This window comes from Ranitomeya variabilis, chromosome 8 (genome assembly GCF_051348905.1).
Source record: "Ranitomeya variabilis isolate aRanVar5 chromosome 8, aRanVar5.hap1, whole genome shotgun sequence".
Taxonomy (NCBI): Eukaryota; Metazoa; Chordata; class Amphibia; order Anura; family Dendrobatidae; genus Ranitomeya; species Ranitomeya variabilis.
In genome coordinates, this window is record NC_135239.1 from 41,869,349 (window position 1) to 41,886,545 (window position 17,197).

At 48.6% G+C, this 17,197-nt stretch overlaps 1 protein-coding gene across 1 annotated transcript in view; it reads right to left on the bottom strand.

Annotated features, from left to right (window-relative positions):
- Positions 1-16,836, bottom strand: part of LAMC1 (laminin subunit gamma 1) — a 99,173-nt gene extending 82,337 nt beyond the window's left edge. Inside the window, exon 1 of the mRNA XM_077278210.1 lies at positions 16,340-16,836. Within this exon, the coding sequence (XP_077134325.1) occupies positions 16,340-16,703 (364 nt within the window). The 5' untranslated portion in view covers positions 16,704-16,836. The remainder of the gene's footprint in view (positions 1-16,339) is intronic.
- Between the last annotated feature and the right edge of the window lie 361 nt (positions 16,837-17,197).

A 17,197-nucleotide genomic window follows, 5' to 3' on the forward strand; every position in this document is an offset into this window, starting at 1 on the left:
TCCCCTTAGGCTACTTTCACACTAGCGTCGGGCTCGGCCCGTCGCCGTGCGTCGGGCCGAGGTCCCCGACGCTAGCGTTGTCCCCGCCGCACAACGGGGGCAGCGGATGCAATTTTCCAGCGCATCCGCTGCCCCATTGTGAGGTGCGGGGAGGTGGGGGCGGAGTACCGGCGGAGTTCCAGCCGCGCATGCGCGGTTGGATAAAGCGGACCGTCGGGAGCAAAAAACGTTACGCCACAGCACGGCGTGGCGTAACGGTCCGCCACAGCACGGCGCAACCGTCGCAGGACGGTTGCGACGTGTGTCATTGCGTCCGGTCCGCCACAGCACGGTCCGCCACAGCACGGCGCAACCGTCGCAGGACGGTCCGGTCCGCCACAGCACGGCGCAACCGTCGCAGGACGGTTGCGACGTGTGTCATTGCGTCGCAAATGCGTCGCTAATGTTAGTCAATGCAGAAAAAACGCATCCTGCAAGCACTTTTGCAGGATGCATTTTTTCGGCAAAACGACGCATTTGCGACGTAATGCAGTTAACGCTAGTGTGAAAGTAGCCTTAGATTTACATTAGCGACGCATTGCGACGTATGGCCACACGTCGCAACCGTCGTGCAACGGTTTGCGTCGTGTTTTGGCGGACCGTCGGCACAAAAAAAAAGTTACATGTAATGGTTTTTTGCGCGTCGTGTCCGCCATTTTCGACCGAGCATGCGCAGCCGAAACTCCGCCCCCTCCTCCCCGGACCTTGCAATGGGGCAGCGGAAGCGTCGTAAGACTGCTTCCGCTGCCCACGTTGGGCATCACTTTCACAAAGCGCGTCGACACATCGTGCCGACGCTAGTGTGAACGGAAGCCAGATTGTTAGGCTTCTGTCACACCGCTCCACTGAAACTGCCCTAACTAAGGTCACCAATGACCTATTAACAGCCAAGAGCAAGCGACACTACTCTATCCTCCTCCTCCTAGACCTGTCCTCTGCCTTTGACACAGTGGACCATTCCCTATTACTACACACCCTCTCATCTCTTAGCATCACAGACTTGGCCCTATTCTGGATCTCATCATACCTAACAGACCGGACATTCAGCGTCTCCCACTCACACACCACCTCCTCACCTCGCCCCCTATCTGTCAGAGTCCCACAAGGTTCAGTTCTAGGGCCCCTGCTCTTCTCCATTTACACCTTTGGCCTGGGACAGCTCATAGAATCTCACGGTTTTCAGTATCACCTCTATGCTGATGACACACAGATCTACACCTCTGGACCAGATATCACCTCCCTACTAACCAGAATCCCTCAATGTCTGTCCGCTATTTCATCCTTCTTCACTAGATTTCTAAAACTTAACATGGACAAAACAGAATTCATCATCTGTCCCCCATCTCACGCGACCCCCCCAACGAACCTATCCATTACAGTAAATGGCTGCCCACTCTCCCCAGTCCCACAAGCTCGCTGCCTCGGGGTAATCCTTGATGCTGATCTCTCCTTCAAACCACATATCCAAGCCCTTTCCACTTCCTGCCACTTTCAACTCAAAAATATTTCATGGATCCGTACATTCCTAAACCAAGAATCTGCAAAAACCCTAGTGCATGACCTTATCTCCCGCCTCGGCTACTGCAACCTCCTGCTCTGTGGCCTCCCCTCGAACACTCTCGCACCCCTCCAATCTATTCTAAACTCTGCTGCCCGACTAATCCACCTGTCCCCCCGCTATTCTCCAGCCTCTCCCCTCTGTCAATCCCGTCACTGGCTCCCCATTACCCAGAGACTCCAGTACAAAACCCTAACCATCACATACATAGCCATCCACAACCTGTCTCCTCCATACATCTGTGACCTCGTCTCCTGGTACTTTCCTGCACGCAACCTCCGATCCTCACAAGATCTCCTTCTCTACTCCCCTCTTATCTCTTCTTCCCACAGTCGCATACAAGATTTCTCTCACGTATCACCCCTACTCTGGAACCCTCTACCACAACTTATCAGACTCTCACCTACCATCGAAACCTTCAAAAAGAACCTGAAGACCCACCTCTTCCAACAAGCCTACAACCTGCAGTAACCACCGATCCACCAAACCACTGCACGACCAGCTCTATCCTCGCCTACTGTATTCTCACCCATCCCTTGTAGATTGTGAGCCCTCGCGGGCAGGGTCCTCTCTCCTCCTGTATCAGTTATTGACTTGTATTGATTTCTGTACTTGTTTTTATTATGTATATCCCTCCTCACATGTAAAGCGCCATGGAATAAATGGCGCTATAATAAATAATAATAACATGGGATATATAATATGGACATTTGCATGGGACCAAATTGAAAAAACAAAACTGAACACAGACCACATTTTCCTACAAAACTGATACACCAGCATCAAACGCCATAAGTTCTATAGATGGAAAAACTTTTTTTTTTTTTTTTTTTTTTTTTAAATAAAGCCCAATAGGAAAAAGTCCAGAGGCTGATATGATCACATCCCCGGGTCAGCCCCATTCATCTACAAGGGACACTTGTCCTTTTCATAGGTCACTTACTAATAGCTTCCTGATTACAATGTACTGACGGGTTAGGAAGCGCTGATGTAAATAATGCCGCCACTTTTCCAGTTTGGCTATGAGGAAGAAATGTGTCTAGTGTACCTTAAGTAGCGCTGTCTTTACCATTAGAGAAAAGTACATTTATATTTAAAGCTCGAGTCCATTATATCTACCGTATATACAGAATTTTTTTTTTACTGGATGGAATGAAAGAGTGCTGCACTATTTTGCACAGATGAAGAAAACAAAAAAAAAAAAGCAGTTTATCGCGTCAGCGAAACGCACGTCGGGGGTCTCCCTCTTGGTCCCAGCCTGGTGCCCTGGTTCAGCCCTCCTATTGTTGCGGTAAGCATGCCTTGTGGCTTTTACTATTGACTACCGGTGTCATTACATTGTACTTGTTTAGCCACATGGCACCTTATGGCCATTTTTTTCATTTATCTGCGCCTTAGTGCAGATTGATTTACCTTTAGGGCCCCGTGCACCAGAGGGATATCCTGTCCTCATCCTATATGCACCTTACATGTTGTCTGTACTTTTGGCTGTTAAAATATGTAATTAATGTTTGTATTTATACATTGTATATTTAATAAATTTTTGATACCCAATATACTCCTTTATTCTCCTTATCTCTCATCTAAGAGCAGCACGATATAGGCAAAGAGACCCTGATTCCAGCAATGTATCACTTAGATTACTGGGTGCAGCGGTTCTAACATAATCAGAATTCTTAGATGCAGTGTGAAGCAGAGCTCAGAAAGCTAACACAAGACTATAGACAGTGAGCTGCTTATCACAGGAGGGGGCAGAGTTGGACTAGCAGTTGCCTGCACATCAGAGCTGGCAATAATCTACTAGTGATAAAATGTTCAGTGTATGTAAACAACAGCACACAGCCTGATAAGTGACACATGGTTGAAATCTGTGTTTTATTCCCATCCTCATTTTGTCCTCCAATCACATAGCAGTCACTTCAAGAAAAGACTGTCGGCTTTTTCCAAAAGCGGCATTGTGTGCATGTACCCTAAAGATGGTCTCACTTTATTTTTGTGAGTTTTTAAAAAGTAGACAGACAATGGTATGTCGTTCTGGGTCAGAAGCAAGTTGGAGAAAGCAAACTTTAAAATGACTGGTAGTGACGAGCAAATGTGCTCAGATGAGGTGCTGAGCGAGCATGCTCGGGTGCGCTCGAATAATAGGCTCGAGTCCCTGAAGCTGCATGTTTCGTGGCTGTTAGGTAATCCCCACATGTGTTGCGGTTGTCTAACAAACTGGTAATCCTTGCATTTGTTGCGGCTGTCTAACAGCCACGATACATGCAGCCGCTGGAACTTGAACATATTTTTCCGAGCACGCTGAAGACACTTCGCACCCAAGCATGCTCAGATAACACCTTATCCGAGCACGTTTGCTCATCAGTAATGACTGTAAGACACTAGCATGGAATATTAAGGCCCTAGTATGTCTAGATGCTTCTTTGAGAGAGTGCACGTACTACATCTTGGCAGAAATACAGTAGCAAATGTCCTTTTCCTTAGGTCCTGCCCATGTAACATCACAATCCTCCATCTGTGGTGTTTAAGGGAGAACAGCCTCCTTTAAAACACATTCCTCACCAGCCGGCTCTGACTTCATAATGCGGCCTTGTTTTCTGAAACACAATTCTCTTTATTTTCCCAAAATTCCAGGAGGAGTAGGCGGAGGATTATGTAATTTCATCATTTGTACTGTTCCCAGATCTATGGGAAAACTCTGGAATCGGGATCCAAAATCCCAATTTTATAGAGATGAAGATATGCGGAAAATGTAGTTCAGGGGGATACAAATCAACAAGTCTAACTAGGGAACACTGGAAAACAACGAAAAAACGATTTATACAACATTTTATACCCAGAATAAATTAATCAAATGCATAATGAACTGCACATGATGGGTAATCAAAGGTATAAATCTGTGGGAGGCTGACCGCCGGGAGCGCCACCGATCCCAGTGGTAGTGTGCAATGGTGGTCCTGTATGCGTACAGAGGACATTGAACCGCCATTCTCGTGATTGGTGGCTGATCCAGCAGCCGGACCCTCACTCATCATGCAATTCCATCCACATTGCTCTGGGGCAGTTCGGGCCTCTGGGGCAGCCAGTCTTCATTTACGTGCCCGGCGTCCTCGATGCTTACCAGGACCCACAATGTCATGACTTTGCGGCACAATGCAAGTGATGACATCAGAGGGCGTAATACGCACCGGGCAGCAGAGGATGGCAGACAGTTTGTCACAGAGGACCGGACTGGGCGTGAAAATTAAAATCTCCATCATTAATCCCAGGCGTAGTTGATCAACGTTGGTGGGAGAACCCCTTTAATATGGCCACACACATTTAATAGCTCAAATCAGCCGTCGGCTATTCCTCTGGACCCCACCATAACCGGCTACGAAGATCTTCAATCATAGAAAACTCCCAGGTGAAGCAGATTGGAGCAATGTACTATTCTACCACAGACCCTGGTTCGTAGCGTCCAGAACCAATAATCGCACGTATAAGGTGCGTACAACCTTTACGGAGCGCCTCGCCATCATTCCATAGCAAACAGTCAGGTGAGGCGGACCCTCTAAGCCATAGGCTCGGGTGGGCACAAGGACCTCAGGCGTCGATACAGCAGCAAAAGGCATGTGGGAAACGAGAACTTTCCACACGCAGAATCAGGATGGATGTAGTGGAAACCAGAAGGGATGAACGCCAGTACAAACACAAAAAGCACAGATGGTGGAGCACACCTGACATGGGACTGGAGTCCCAGTGCCAAGAGAAAAGGTTGGTGTCTAAATGGGCCTTAAATAAGTAGGGAGAGGAGATCATTGATTCACTGTGAGCAACTTGCAAAGCCCAACGTGGAGCACAACAGAGGGCAGAGGACTCAGGGGAAGGAAGTGGAGCCAGAGATAAGTGTGTAACACATACATTTACATAAAAAGAAACTGTCCGGATGTCCTAGTAGGCATAGGGATCTAACACTCCCATGCTCTGACCTCTCTCTATTAAATATAACACAAAGTCCCTATTTAAGTAACTGCACATCCGATGAGACAAAATCAGCCGATTCCTGGGGGTGATAGTTGCAAGATACACGACAAACATCCGATCGCAACACTACGACGGCCCACATGGAAGAAGGTTTCACATCATTGTTAACATTCATCATGTCATAGTCACAGTCCGCAATCCCTTATTGTTCCATTGAGGTCTATGACGGATTTCACATAGTAAACAATCTATCTCTAGTCATAGAATGAAAAGTAAATGTGTAATCCGAGATTCCCCATTGAGATTGACAAAACATGGAATAAAGTCCAAAACTTCTATGACAAAGTGTAAAAACATTAGGTTGATTTCCTTTATAGACTAACGTATGTCATCACAGAATTGGCAACGTGGGCGAGGTATTTCCAGGCTCCGGCGTCTGCCTAATGAATAAGGTTAGACTAAATAAAGTGTATATTTTGCCTACGTCCCCCCCCCCCCCCCTTGCTGAACACAATCGCTCTCATGTCACACGATTTACAAACACAGAGAAGGCGAGGATTAAAGTGGAGCTTCCAAACAGGATCCAAGGTACTACTGGCTAAACTAGAATAAAAAAAAAAAAAAAATCAGCTGTGAAAAAAAAAACCTGCAAGGATTATGAAAAGTACATAGTATGTCTGCAGAATATTCATTAAAAGGGAATATGATACCAGGTTCCTGCTTCCAAATTTGAGAACAGCATGATGTAGGGGCAGAGAACCTTATTCCAGTGATGCATTATTGTACGGATGGCTGCAGTTTTGATAAAATCTGTTTATGCATAGCCTCGCTCACACCCGATTGGCAGTTTTCTGCCTACGCACAGTGTATATGGGAAGCTGCCAATCAGTGATGAGTGATGGGGGGGGGGGGGGGGGTACTACATAGCAGTATTACTAGTCCTCTAGTGTTTATCAAAACTACAGTAAGCAGCCCAGTAAGTGATATCGCTTGAATCAGGGTATGTGCACAGAAATCCATGTCAAATTGAAGACCCCCCATGCCTGTAAGTGAGGCTTCTGGGGCAAGAACAGAAGGGAGTTTGTGTTGATTATCAATTACTAAAAGCAAAATTAAAGGGGTGAAAGTTACAATAGGTATTAAAAACAGGTTTTCCCACTAAAGTTATACCGGGAGGCGGGTGGTCTGACTGCCCAGACCGTCACAACAACAGCTCCATACTGAACACATCAGTGTACATGTTGGGAGATCTTCCCTGGCTACTGCTAACATTTCCAGACATTCCCAGGAAAGAAAAAAGAAGTGGATGTGAGCGCAGCGGCTGAGCGAGGCACCACCTGCAACTGACAGCTCAGTCCATAAACGCCCAGCAATAAGGGACAGGGTCCGATCACAACTGCTCAGTTCAAAGCCACAAGAAGGAGATGATTTACCCTCTTGGTAATTCATACACAATTAACCAATACAAACAAAATATGAGACCGACAAAGTATTTGCCTCGGAGCCAGGAGACCAGAAGGAAATCTGCTTCTAATCCTCACAATCTGTTATTAACTACATGTTCCTGAGCTTCTAAGAATCGTGGTCCTACCTAGAAGACGACTTCATCATGTACAGTTATTACGCTTTATGTTCAGTTTCCCCAAAACATTGCTTTTTTTTTTTTTTTTTTTTTTTTTTTAAGTATGTGGATATATCTCCGATTAGGAAATCATAAAGTAAAACCAGAAAAAGGTGAAGTTATTCAATCTTCTGTCTGGAGTGACCGAGGCAAGGATCAGGGGTACGAAAGCGATTTATAGGCTGCACATTCAGGACATCTATTCAGATGGGACATTTGCTGTGCAGAATAAAATGCAATACAAATGGGTGAGTAATAAAAAAAAGTATGTTCATTCTTGAGCTGAAAACTATTGGATCCCACCACTTGTAACTAGGCTATAGCAACAGAGTCTTTTTCTAGCGTTTTCGGAAACTGAAAAATATCCAAGGTTTTGAGGAGTATTGCTCATAGCGATGAGAAGATTGATTTACAGGACACCATCGGATGAATAATTCATGGCTGCCTTACAAAAGCTGGGTGGACTGCCTCCTACCTGACAGCATCCATGGCTCAACTTTTCATTAGTTGGCCCGGCGCGACGTCTTCATTGCAGCACGACGCACATACGACATCACGCCCGGCTAATCAAAAGAGGAGCCGAGGATGCCACCAAGATGTAGGCGCTTCACAGGGCTCCCGTCTGTACTGACCTGGCCGCTGTGAATTTATTCACTCATCTTTAATGCAATACAAAGGATGAAATCCACAGCAAAATCAGCAAGTAAAGTCAGATTTTTGCAGGAAGAAGAGCAAAAATTATCCATCACGTCTGGGGTCAAGAAGGACGGAAAATCGAACTCTTGTTCCCAGTCATTGGCCTATGTTCACATTATCAATGCTGTGCGACACGTCACCATGTAGCCTAAGGCCGCGATCATATTAATATTCAGATTACATTGGCTCACGTGAAAGGGCCTTTGAATGATCTACCGGCAACAATACAAGGTGCATCTAGAATGAGGCCTAACAGAGCTCAGTAGCGGGTCTAAGAACAGATCCGTAAGAAGCCTGAATGAGGTTTCCGTAGCCCTGGGTGCCTCCTTATAGGGAGAAATGACAACACCGGCCAATATTTAGTGAGCATACATACTTGTGGTTGTAAATTACAAATACTAATATTGGAAAACTATGTTCTTGTATAAGCAGAGCCCACCCAGATGCAAAGAAAACCTCAAATGTACAAAGGACGAACCTTAAGGGACTCTAGCACAGAACAGACTGACTGCTCAAACCAAGCACAGGCACTCGCTGCACCCTTGGCGTGGCCAAACATTTTAGTGCCCCTTCCCACCTACGGTACTTGTTTTCCCAACTATTTCCGCCCTTCTTTGGCTCTATAAAGCAAAAAAAAAAAAAAAAAAAAGCAGATGATAAAGTGCACGTAATAGTTTGGCCACGCCATGGTGCACTGAACAGTCATTTTGTGCGGACAGATTCAATTTAAAGCACCCTGCAGGGACACGAGAAGAACAGCAGAAAAAAAAGCAAGTGTACAAGGTCCTCCTGACAATTCAAGACACATCCTAAGGAGCAAATATTATTGTTCTTGGTATTAGAATTCAGTAATAACAGTTGTATATGTAAAGAAGGCCACGCCGGATTGCATAAAGCACTGAACCTTAACCACTTCCACCAGTCAAAAACTTATATGTCTGTCCCTAATACTTTATACTGCAGCTCTGTGTATAAATACAAGTGAACCCCAGGATCACGAGCGCCAAATTTTTGTAAATTTGATACAAGGATCAGAACCAGTGGTGAGAAAAATAAGATATCAGGCAAATTAGGAAGAAATGCCATAAAAATAGTGATATATTCTATGTACAGGATCAATATTATATACAGATTTTTATTTATTTTATTTTTCAATATTTTATGATATCTGTAAAAAAGCAACCAATACCAATCACCGCCCTCATCGGTCAGATCAGATTTAATTTTGCTGCTTCCGGATGTATTTGCTTAAGGATATTTATTGAGAGGAGTTCAGTAAAAGTTCAGCGGGTGTACGGAAGGGTCGAGCAGGAAAAAGCATGGAGGGCAGACAAAATAACATGATTTCTGAGCATTAAGGGCAGGATGATGGCTTTGATGATGTGACTATTCTTATTGAGCATCTACGTAATCGTTTTATCCATTTCAACAATGGCAGAAAATAAATTCATCTTTCAAAAAGTCCCCAAAAATATCACAGACATTAACAATCCTGTCCCCAAAATATCGTGTACGTGCAAAATATAGGAGCACACCTCGTACTTATGGTTCATTCACCTTTAATGGCAGGCGGGGTGAGTAGAGAGCGAGGCCCGGCAGATGGTGCGCTCACTCAGGGCCCGAGGTGCTATTTTCTGCACCAGCCATTCAACGGCTTCTTTGGTAAAAAGAAGAAAAAAAATTTAAAAGGGTCTAATTACCCAAAGGTATAATCAGGACCTCCTTCATTATGGACGGCGTCTCGGAGCACTATTGGGATGTCTGCCGCCTACTTTTTTCTTTTTTTGCAAGAACAGAGATCAGATCCCACATGAAGGAGAAATATAAGACTATGTTCACACACGGTAAAGTCTAGATGTGTCGAGAGATCGAGAGAGAGATCGATCGAGAGAGATCGAGAGAGAGAGAGATCGAGAGAGAGAGAGATCGAGAGAGAGAGATCGAGAGATCGAGAGAGAGATCGAGAGAGAGAGAGAGATCGAGAGAGAGAGAGAGATCGAGAGAGAGAGAGAGAGAGAGAGAGAGAGATCGAGAGAGAGAGAGAGAGAGAGAGAGATCGAGATCGAGAGAGATCGAGATCGAGAGAGATCGAGATCGAGAGAGATCGAGATCGAGAGAGATCGAGATCGAGAGAGATCGAGAGAGATCGAGATCGAGAGAGATCGAGATCGAGAGAGAGAGAGATCGAGAGAGAGAGAGATCGAGAGAGAGAGAGAGATCGAGAGAGAGAGATCGAGAGAGAGAGAGAGATCGAGAGAGAGAGAGAGATCGAGAGAGAGAGAGAGATCGAGAGAGAGAGAGAGATCGAGAGAGAGAGAGAGATCGAGAGAGAGAGAGAGATCGAGAGAGAGAGAGAGAGATCGAGAGAGAGAGATCGAGATCGAGAGAGAGATCGAGAGAGAGAGATCGAGAGAGAGAGAGATCGAGAGAGAGAGATCGAGAGAGAGAGATCGAGAGAGAGAGAGAGATCGAGAGAGAGAGAGAGATCGAGAGAGAGAGAGAGATCGAGAGAGAGAGAGAGATCGAGAGAGAGAGATCGAGAGAGAGAGAGAGATCGAGAGAGAGAGAGAGAGATCGAGAGAGAGAGAGAGATCGAGAGAGAGAGATCGAGAGAGATCGAGAGAGAGATCGAGAGAGAGATCGAGAGAGAGATCGAGAGAGATCGAGAGAGAGATCGAGAGAGAGATCGAGAGAGAGATCGAGAGAGAGATCGAGAGAGAGAGATCGAGAGAGAGAGAGATCGAGAGAGAGAGATCGAGAGAGAGATCGAGAGAGAGAGAGATCGAGAGAGAGAGAGAGAGATCGAGAGAGAGAGAGAGAGATCGAGAGAGAGAGAGAGATCGAGAGAGAGAGAGAGATCGAGAGAGATCGAGAGAGAGAGATCGAGAGAGAGAGATCGAGAGAGAGATCGAGAGAGAGAGAGAGAGATCGAGAGAGAGATCGAGAGAGAGATCGAGAGAGAGATCGAGAGAGAGAGAGAGAGATCGAGAGAGAGAGAGAGAGAGATCGAGAGAGAGAGAGAGAGAGATCGAGAGAGAGAGAGAGAGAGATCGAGAGAGAGAGAGAGAGAGATCGAGAGAGAGAGAGAGAGAGATCGAGAGAGAGATCGAGAGAGAGATCGAGAGAGAGATCGAGAGAGAGATCGAGAGAGAGAGAGAGAGATCGAGAGAGAGAGAGAGAGATCGAGAGAGAGAGAGATCGAGAGAGAGAGAGATCGAGAGAGAGAGATCGAGAGAGAGAGAGATCGAGAGAGATCGAGAGAGAGAGATCGAGAGAGAGAGAGATCGAGAGAGAGATCGAGAGAGAGATCGAGAGAGATCGAGAGAGAGAGAGATCGAGAGAGAGAGAGATCGAGAGAGAGAGAGATCGAGAGAGAGAGAGAGATCGAGAGAGAGAGAGAGAGAGATCGAGAGAGAGAGAGAGAGATCGAGAGAGAGAGAGAGAGAGAGAGAGAGAGATCGAGAGAGAGAGAGATCGAGAGAGAGAGAGAGAGATCGAGAGAGAGAGAGAGAGATCGAGAGAGAGAGAGAGAGAGATCGAGAGAGAGAGATCGAGAGAGAGAGAGATCGAGAGAGAGAGATCGAGAGAGAGAGAGAGAGAGATCGAGAGAGAGAGAGAGAGATCGAGAGAGAGAGATCGAGAGAGAGAGAGATCGAGAGATCGAGAGATCGAGAGATCGAGAGAGATCGAGAGATCGAGAGAGATCGAGAGATCGAGAGAGATCGAGAGATCGAGAGAGATCGAGAGAGAGAGATCGAGAGAGAGAGATCGAGAGAGAGAGATCGAGAGAGAGAGATCGAGAGAGAGAGATCGAGAGAGAGAGATCGAGAGAGAGAGATCGAGAGAGAGAGATCGAGAGAGAGAGATCGAGAGAGAGAGATCGAGAGAGAGAGATCGAGAGAGAGAGATCGAGAGAGAGAGATCGAGAGAGAGAGATCGAGAGAGAGAGATCGAGAGAGAGAGATCGAGAGAGAGAGATCGAGAGAGAGAGATCGAGAGAGAGAGATCGAGAGAGAGAGATCGAGAGAGAGAGATCGAGAGAGAGAGATCGAGAGAGAGAGATCGAGAGAGAGAGATCGAGAGAGAGAGATCGAGAGAGAGAGATCGAGAGAGAGAGATCGAGAGAGAGAGATCGAGAGAGAGAGATCGAGAGAGAGAGATCGAGAGAGAGAGATCGAGAGAGAGAGATCGAGAGAGAGAGATCGAGAGAGAGAGATCGAGAGAGAGAGATCGAGAGAGAGAGATCGAGAGAGAGAGATCGAGAGAGAGAGATCGAGAGAGAGAGATCGAGAGAGAGAGATCGAGATCGAGAGATCGAGATCGAGAGATCGAGAGATCGAGAGAGAGATATCGAGAGAGAGAGATCGAGAGATCGAGATCGAGAGATCGAGATCGAGAGATCGAGATCGAGAGATCGAGAGAGAGATCGAGAGAGAGAGAGATCGAGAGAGAGAGAGATCGAGAGAGAGAGAGATCGAGAGAGAGAGAGATCGAGAGAGAGAGAGATCGAGAGAGAGAGAGATCGAGAGAGAGAGAGATCGAGAGAGAGAGAGATCGAGAGAGAGAGAGATCGAGAGAGAGAGAGATCGAGAGAGAACACGCACGCACGCTGGTTTCCTGTGTGTGTGACGGTCAGCGACGGATCCTGCGTCCTCTGAACGTTTTCTCCGGACGACAGACCGCTATTTTCCGACGGATCCAGTGCACGACGGATGAAACAGATGGCCATCCGTCGCTAATACAAGTCCATGGGAAAATGCAGGATCTTGCAAATTTTTTTGCAGGATCCTGCATAAGCAAAAAACGACGGATTGTGACAGAAGCTGAAAAACGGGAGTGTGAAAGAGGCACCGAGACTGTGGCAGTCGTAGACCATTTCCACATATACTGGATTTTCTGCCGCTGGCCACATGCGATTCACTCACCGCAGACTTCAATGTGGCTGCAACTTGCGTGCTCCTTATTAAGTTGCACAGATGTTTTGGGGAGCAGATGTGTTAGGGCCAGACACATAGATTAAGGGGATATTCACTTCAACTTTTTTTGTTCTATGTGCGGTCCTTTGCACACAGGGGAGAATGTGCTAGTGCACAAAGACATTTTTTCACAAAATCCACTCCCCCACCAAGTCTGAGCGGGAAAAAAAATTGCAGAATGTGCCAGTCTGCTACAATTTATCGAAATGAGCACACGTTGCTGTGGATGTGACTGCTCCCAGAAGTTCAGCGCTCGTCTGACTAGGCTTAGCCTGGGTCAGAAGTCTGAATGTATTGTGCTGATGAACCGACCCTAAGATCCACAGAGAAATCAGCAGTGTTATACATGGAGTAGGTGGCGGATTTAGCCACGGATTTCACTATGAACGGAACCAAGGATGAAAACTCGCTGCATTTCCAAGGAAAGTGAATGGGGCTTTCTAGACCCCGATTGCCTAGACTGTACTGGACATTGCTGGCGATTTTCGGTGCACCCAAAATTCTGCACCAAATAAACGACGTGGGAAGCACAACATGCTCACAGTCTTAGGGTACGTTCCCACAGTCAGTAAACGCTGCGGGTTGGACACTGTGTACATCCGCAGCGTCCAGATGTTACAGCAAAATGGATGGGATTTCCAGAAATCCCATTTACACCACTATGCGTGCCGAGACGCCTGCAGATCACCCGCGGAGATGGACATGCGGCGCGTCTCTCCAGACTGCATCATGTTTATTTATATTGCTGTTACGCGAGGCTCCGCAAAAGAAATTTCACCCATACAATGTATTGGAAGCGGTGATTCCGCACGTGTTCAATGAACACATGCGGAATCACCTGCGTTCAAAAGCCGGCAGCACTTTGGACGGAGCGGACATGTGCTGCATCCAAAGCACTGCCAGTTCCTGACCGTGTGGACATTCCCGTAAGCCTTCACAAAGGTTGTACATCAGGTGAAAGTTTTTCTTGTTTTCCTAATTGGGATGGAAAATCTGCATGCTGCTGATTAAGGCTACGTTCACATTTGCGTTGTTTTTTAAAAAGTGTGGAATCATTGTAAGTTTTTTCAAATTGTAATAATAAAACTAAATTTTGCAACACAATGACAACTCGGATAAAGACAGCGTAATGTGCTAAGGCAACATTCACATAAGGAGCACATGCTGAGCCGTGGCTATAGGACCCATCAGCCGAGGTGTCAGTTCTGCCAGAGCAGAATTGTGTACTGGGTATTAAAGGGTTTACAATTATGCAGAAACTTACAAGGGTACAACAGGTAGTCAGGGAGGAGGCAGTGACTCACAGGAGGGTTGTCAGCTGCCAACTGCATGATGCCATGGACAGGCAGAAAGCAACAGACGAATGCATGGAAGAAAAAGAACACAACAAGACTTGGACATGACATGTAGTGGATAAAAACAACTGGGGTACAAAACACAGGGCAGCAGTGAGGAGCTGGGGAAGTGCAGAGGGCTGCGACAGACCACAGGGCTCCATGGCAGGGACAGACTACAGCACTGTGTATTACACGGCCCCAGGATATGGAGAGAGCAGCTCACATGCAATTATCAAGTGTGGAAGGAAACCAGAGAGAATGCGACACCCGGGGCAAATGCCAGTGACACGGAAGGGAGGAGCTGGCGGTACTATGTATCTAAGGGAACCTGTCAGCACATTGTTATAGGGGCTTATACCTTCTGTTTCATATAGATATAAGATGTGTCAACCATGAGAAATCTTGTATAAAAATCATATGCATATTAGACTGGAAGTGCACTGGGCGCATGGCAATGCACTTGGAAGACGCATGCACACTGCAGCGACACGCCCCCGTGCACTTCCAGTCTGATTTGCATAGGACTTCTATGCTAGAACCCTACAAACAAGGTGTCATTTAATGAGGGACAAGTATCTTATATCCAGACCACCACGGCCTGAGTGAGATCCCGCTGACGTGTGAACTAGCTACATGGAAACTGTGCACTGGTTCACGTTGGCAGAAAGAAGACTTTAAAAACTTGCAGAGGGCGTGAGACCTTAGGACATGACAGTAAAATCAGAGCTAGGGGTACGAGCAAGCCAACAGCCCTCCCCATTCGCCAGCTGAGACGACAACAGCCCCCCCCATTCGCCAGCTGAGACGACAACAGCCCCCCCCATTCGCCAGCTGAGACGACAACAGCCCCCCCATTTCCCAGCTGAGACGACGACAGCCCCCCCCCCATTCGCCAGCTGAGACGACAGCCCCCCATTCCCCAGCTGAGATTACAACAGCCCCCCATTCCCCAGCTGAGATTACAACAGCCCCCCATTCCCCAGCTGAGATTACAACAGCCCCCATTCCCCAGCTGAGATTACAACAGCCCCCCATTCCCCAGCTGAGTTGACACCCCCCATTCCCCAGCTGAGATGACGATAGTCCCCCATTCCCCAGCTGATGACGACAGCCCCCCCCCCATTCGCCAGCTGAGACGACGACGACAGCCCACCCCCATTCGCCAGCTGAGACGACAGCCCCCCCATTTCCCAGCTGAGACGACGACAGCCCCCCCCATTCACCAGCTGAGACGACGAAACCCCCCCATTTCCCAGCTGAGATTACAACAGCCCCCCATTCCCCAGCTGAGTTGACGATAGTCCCCCATTCCCCAGCTGATGACGACAGCCCCCCCCATTCTCCAGCTGAGATGACGACAGACCCCCATTCCCCAGCTGAGATGACAACAGCCCCCCCCCATTCCCCAGATGAGATGACGACAGCCCCCCCCATTCCCCAGATGAGATGACGACAGCCCCCCCCATTCCCCAGCTGAGATGACAACAGCCCCCCATTCCCCAGCTGAGATGACGACAGCCCCCCATTCCCCAGCTCTGGCGTTGTGACTCCAGTCTTGGTGAACACTGTGCCGGGGTTGCCGGATCTGGGGCATCTTATCTGCCGTGCGCCCGCACCAGCCACGTACCGGTTGGAGTTTACGCTAATTCTTGCGGTAAATTGCACTGAATCTGTCGCACCTGCTCGGCTACAGCCCCTATCCACTGCTTTTCATAAAATGAGGCGCAGCTGACCTATACTGGTGCCGGAACTCTCAAACGTTTCTACGCAACTAAAAAAATGTGTGACATTTCGGGGAGTTTCATGGCAGAAAAATGGGTATGAACTGCTTAATGGAAACTCATCCGATTTCGCCCACATGGCAGACTGGTCGGAGGAGAAGGTAAAGCGCGACTTGAAAGCAAACAATTCGGCAGGTTTGGATTTACCGGTGACAGCTAAATAAAACAGACAGAAGACCGCGGCCACACGACATCGCGCCCCACAGGTTGCTGTCACGTGACCGAGGTCAAACTCATGAGTCGCGACTGAAAAGTCCAACAGTGAGGTCACGGGAGGGCAACGGACCCTAGCAGATGTGTAGCCCACCCCCTGTCACTAGACACCCCCTGACACTAGACACCCCCTGTCACTAGACACCACTCACCCAGGTGCAGGGTCAGGTTGATGGAGTGCGGGTACTGGATGCCGGCCAGCATGGTCTGGCTCTGCCACCAGGTGGTGTCGGCCTGGTTGTTGTAGTCGGTGAGGTAGTCGGCGCCGTGCTGCAGGGAGGGCTGCCCGCTGTCGCACAGGTGGCAGGACTTGGTGACGCCGGTGACCCCGGTCTGGACGCAGTACTCCTCGGGCGGGGAGCCGCAGGTGTTGGTGGCCACCACGGTCACGTTGAAAGCCGCGTTTACGAACTCGGGCATGCAGCGCTGCGGCCGGCCGCCCTCCGTACACTCATCCATGGCGGCCCGGGCGGCATCCAGCAGGAGAAGCAGGGCGAGGAGCACGGGAGGCCGCATCCTCCGGGGACAGGGACGGCTCTACGCTGCACACAGGGGCTGCTTGCCGGGAAGGGTCGCAGTCAGCCGGGAGGGGTCGCAGTCAGCCGGGAGGGACGGTGCTGGGAGCCTGCGCTCATATGTGGCGGCGCTGCCCGGACCTGCCGCAACTTCCCAGGAAAGTTTCTCCGCTGCTCAGAGAGAAGGTGAGCGGCCGGCGAGGAGTGCGGCGGGTGGTGCAGGGTCCGGCGGCCGGAGCGGAGTGCGGGCGGGTGGTGCAGGGTCCGGCGGCCGGAGCGGGGAGAGGAGTGCGGGCGGGTGGTGGGGGATACTCTGCGCTGCTGCGCTCTCCTCTATGGGGCAGGAGAGAGGGGCCGGACGAGGACACGGGGTGGGGGCTCTGGGAACGCGGTGCAGCCTGGGAATCAATGGAAAGGAGCTCCAACGGGATCCCGGCCACTTCGGAACTTTCCGGAAAACTTCGCTCTGCGGGAGACGAACTTCACGGGGGACTG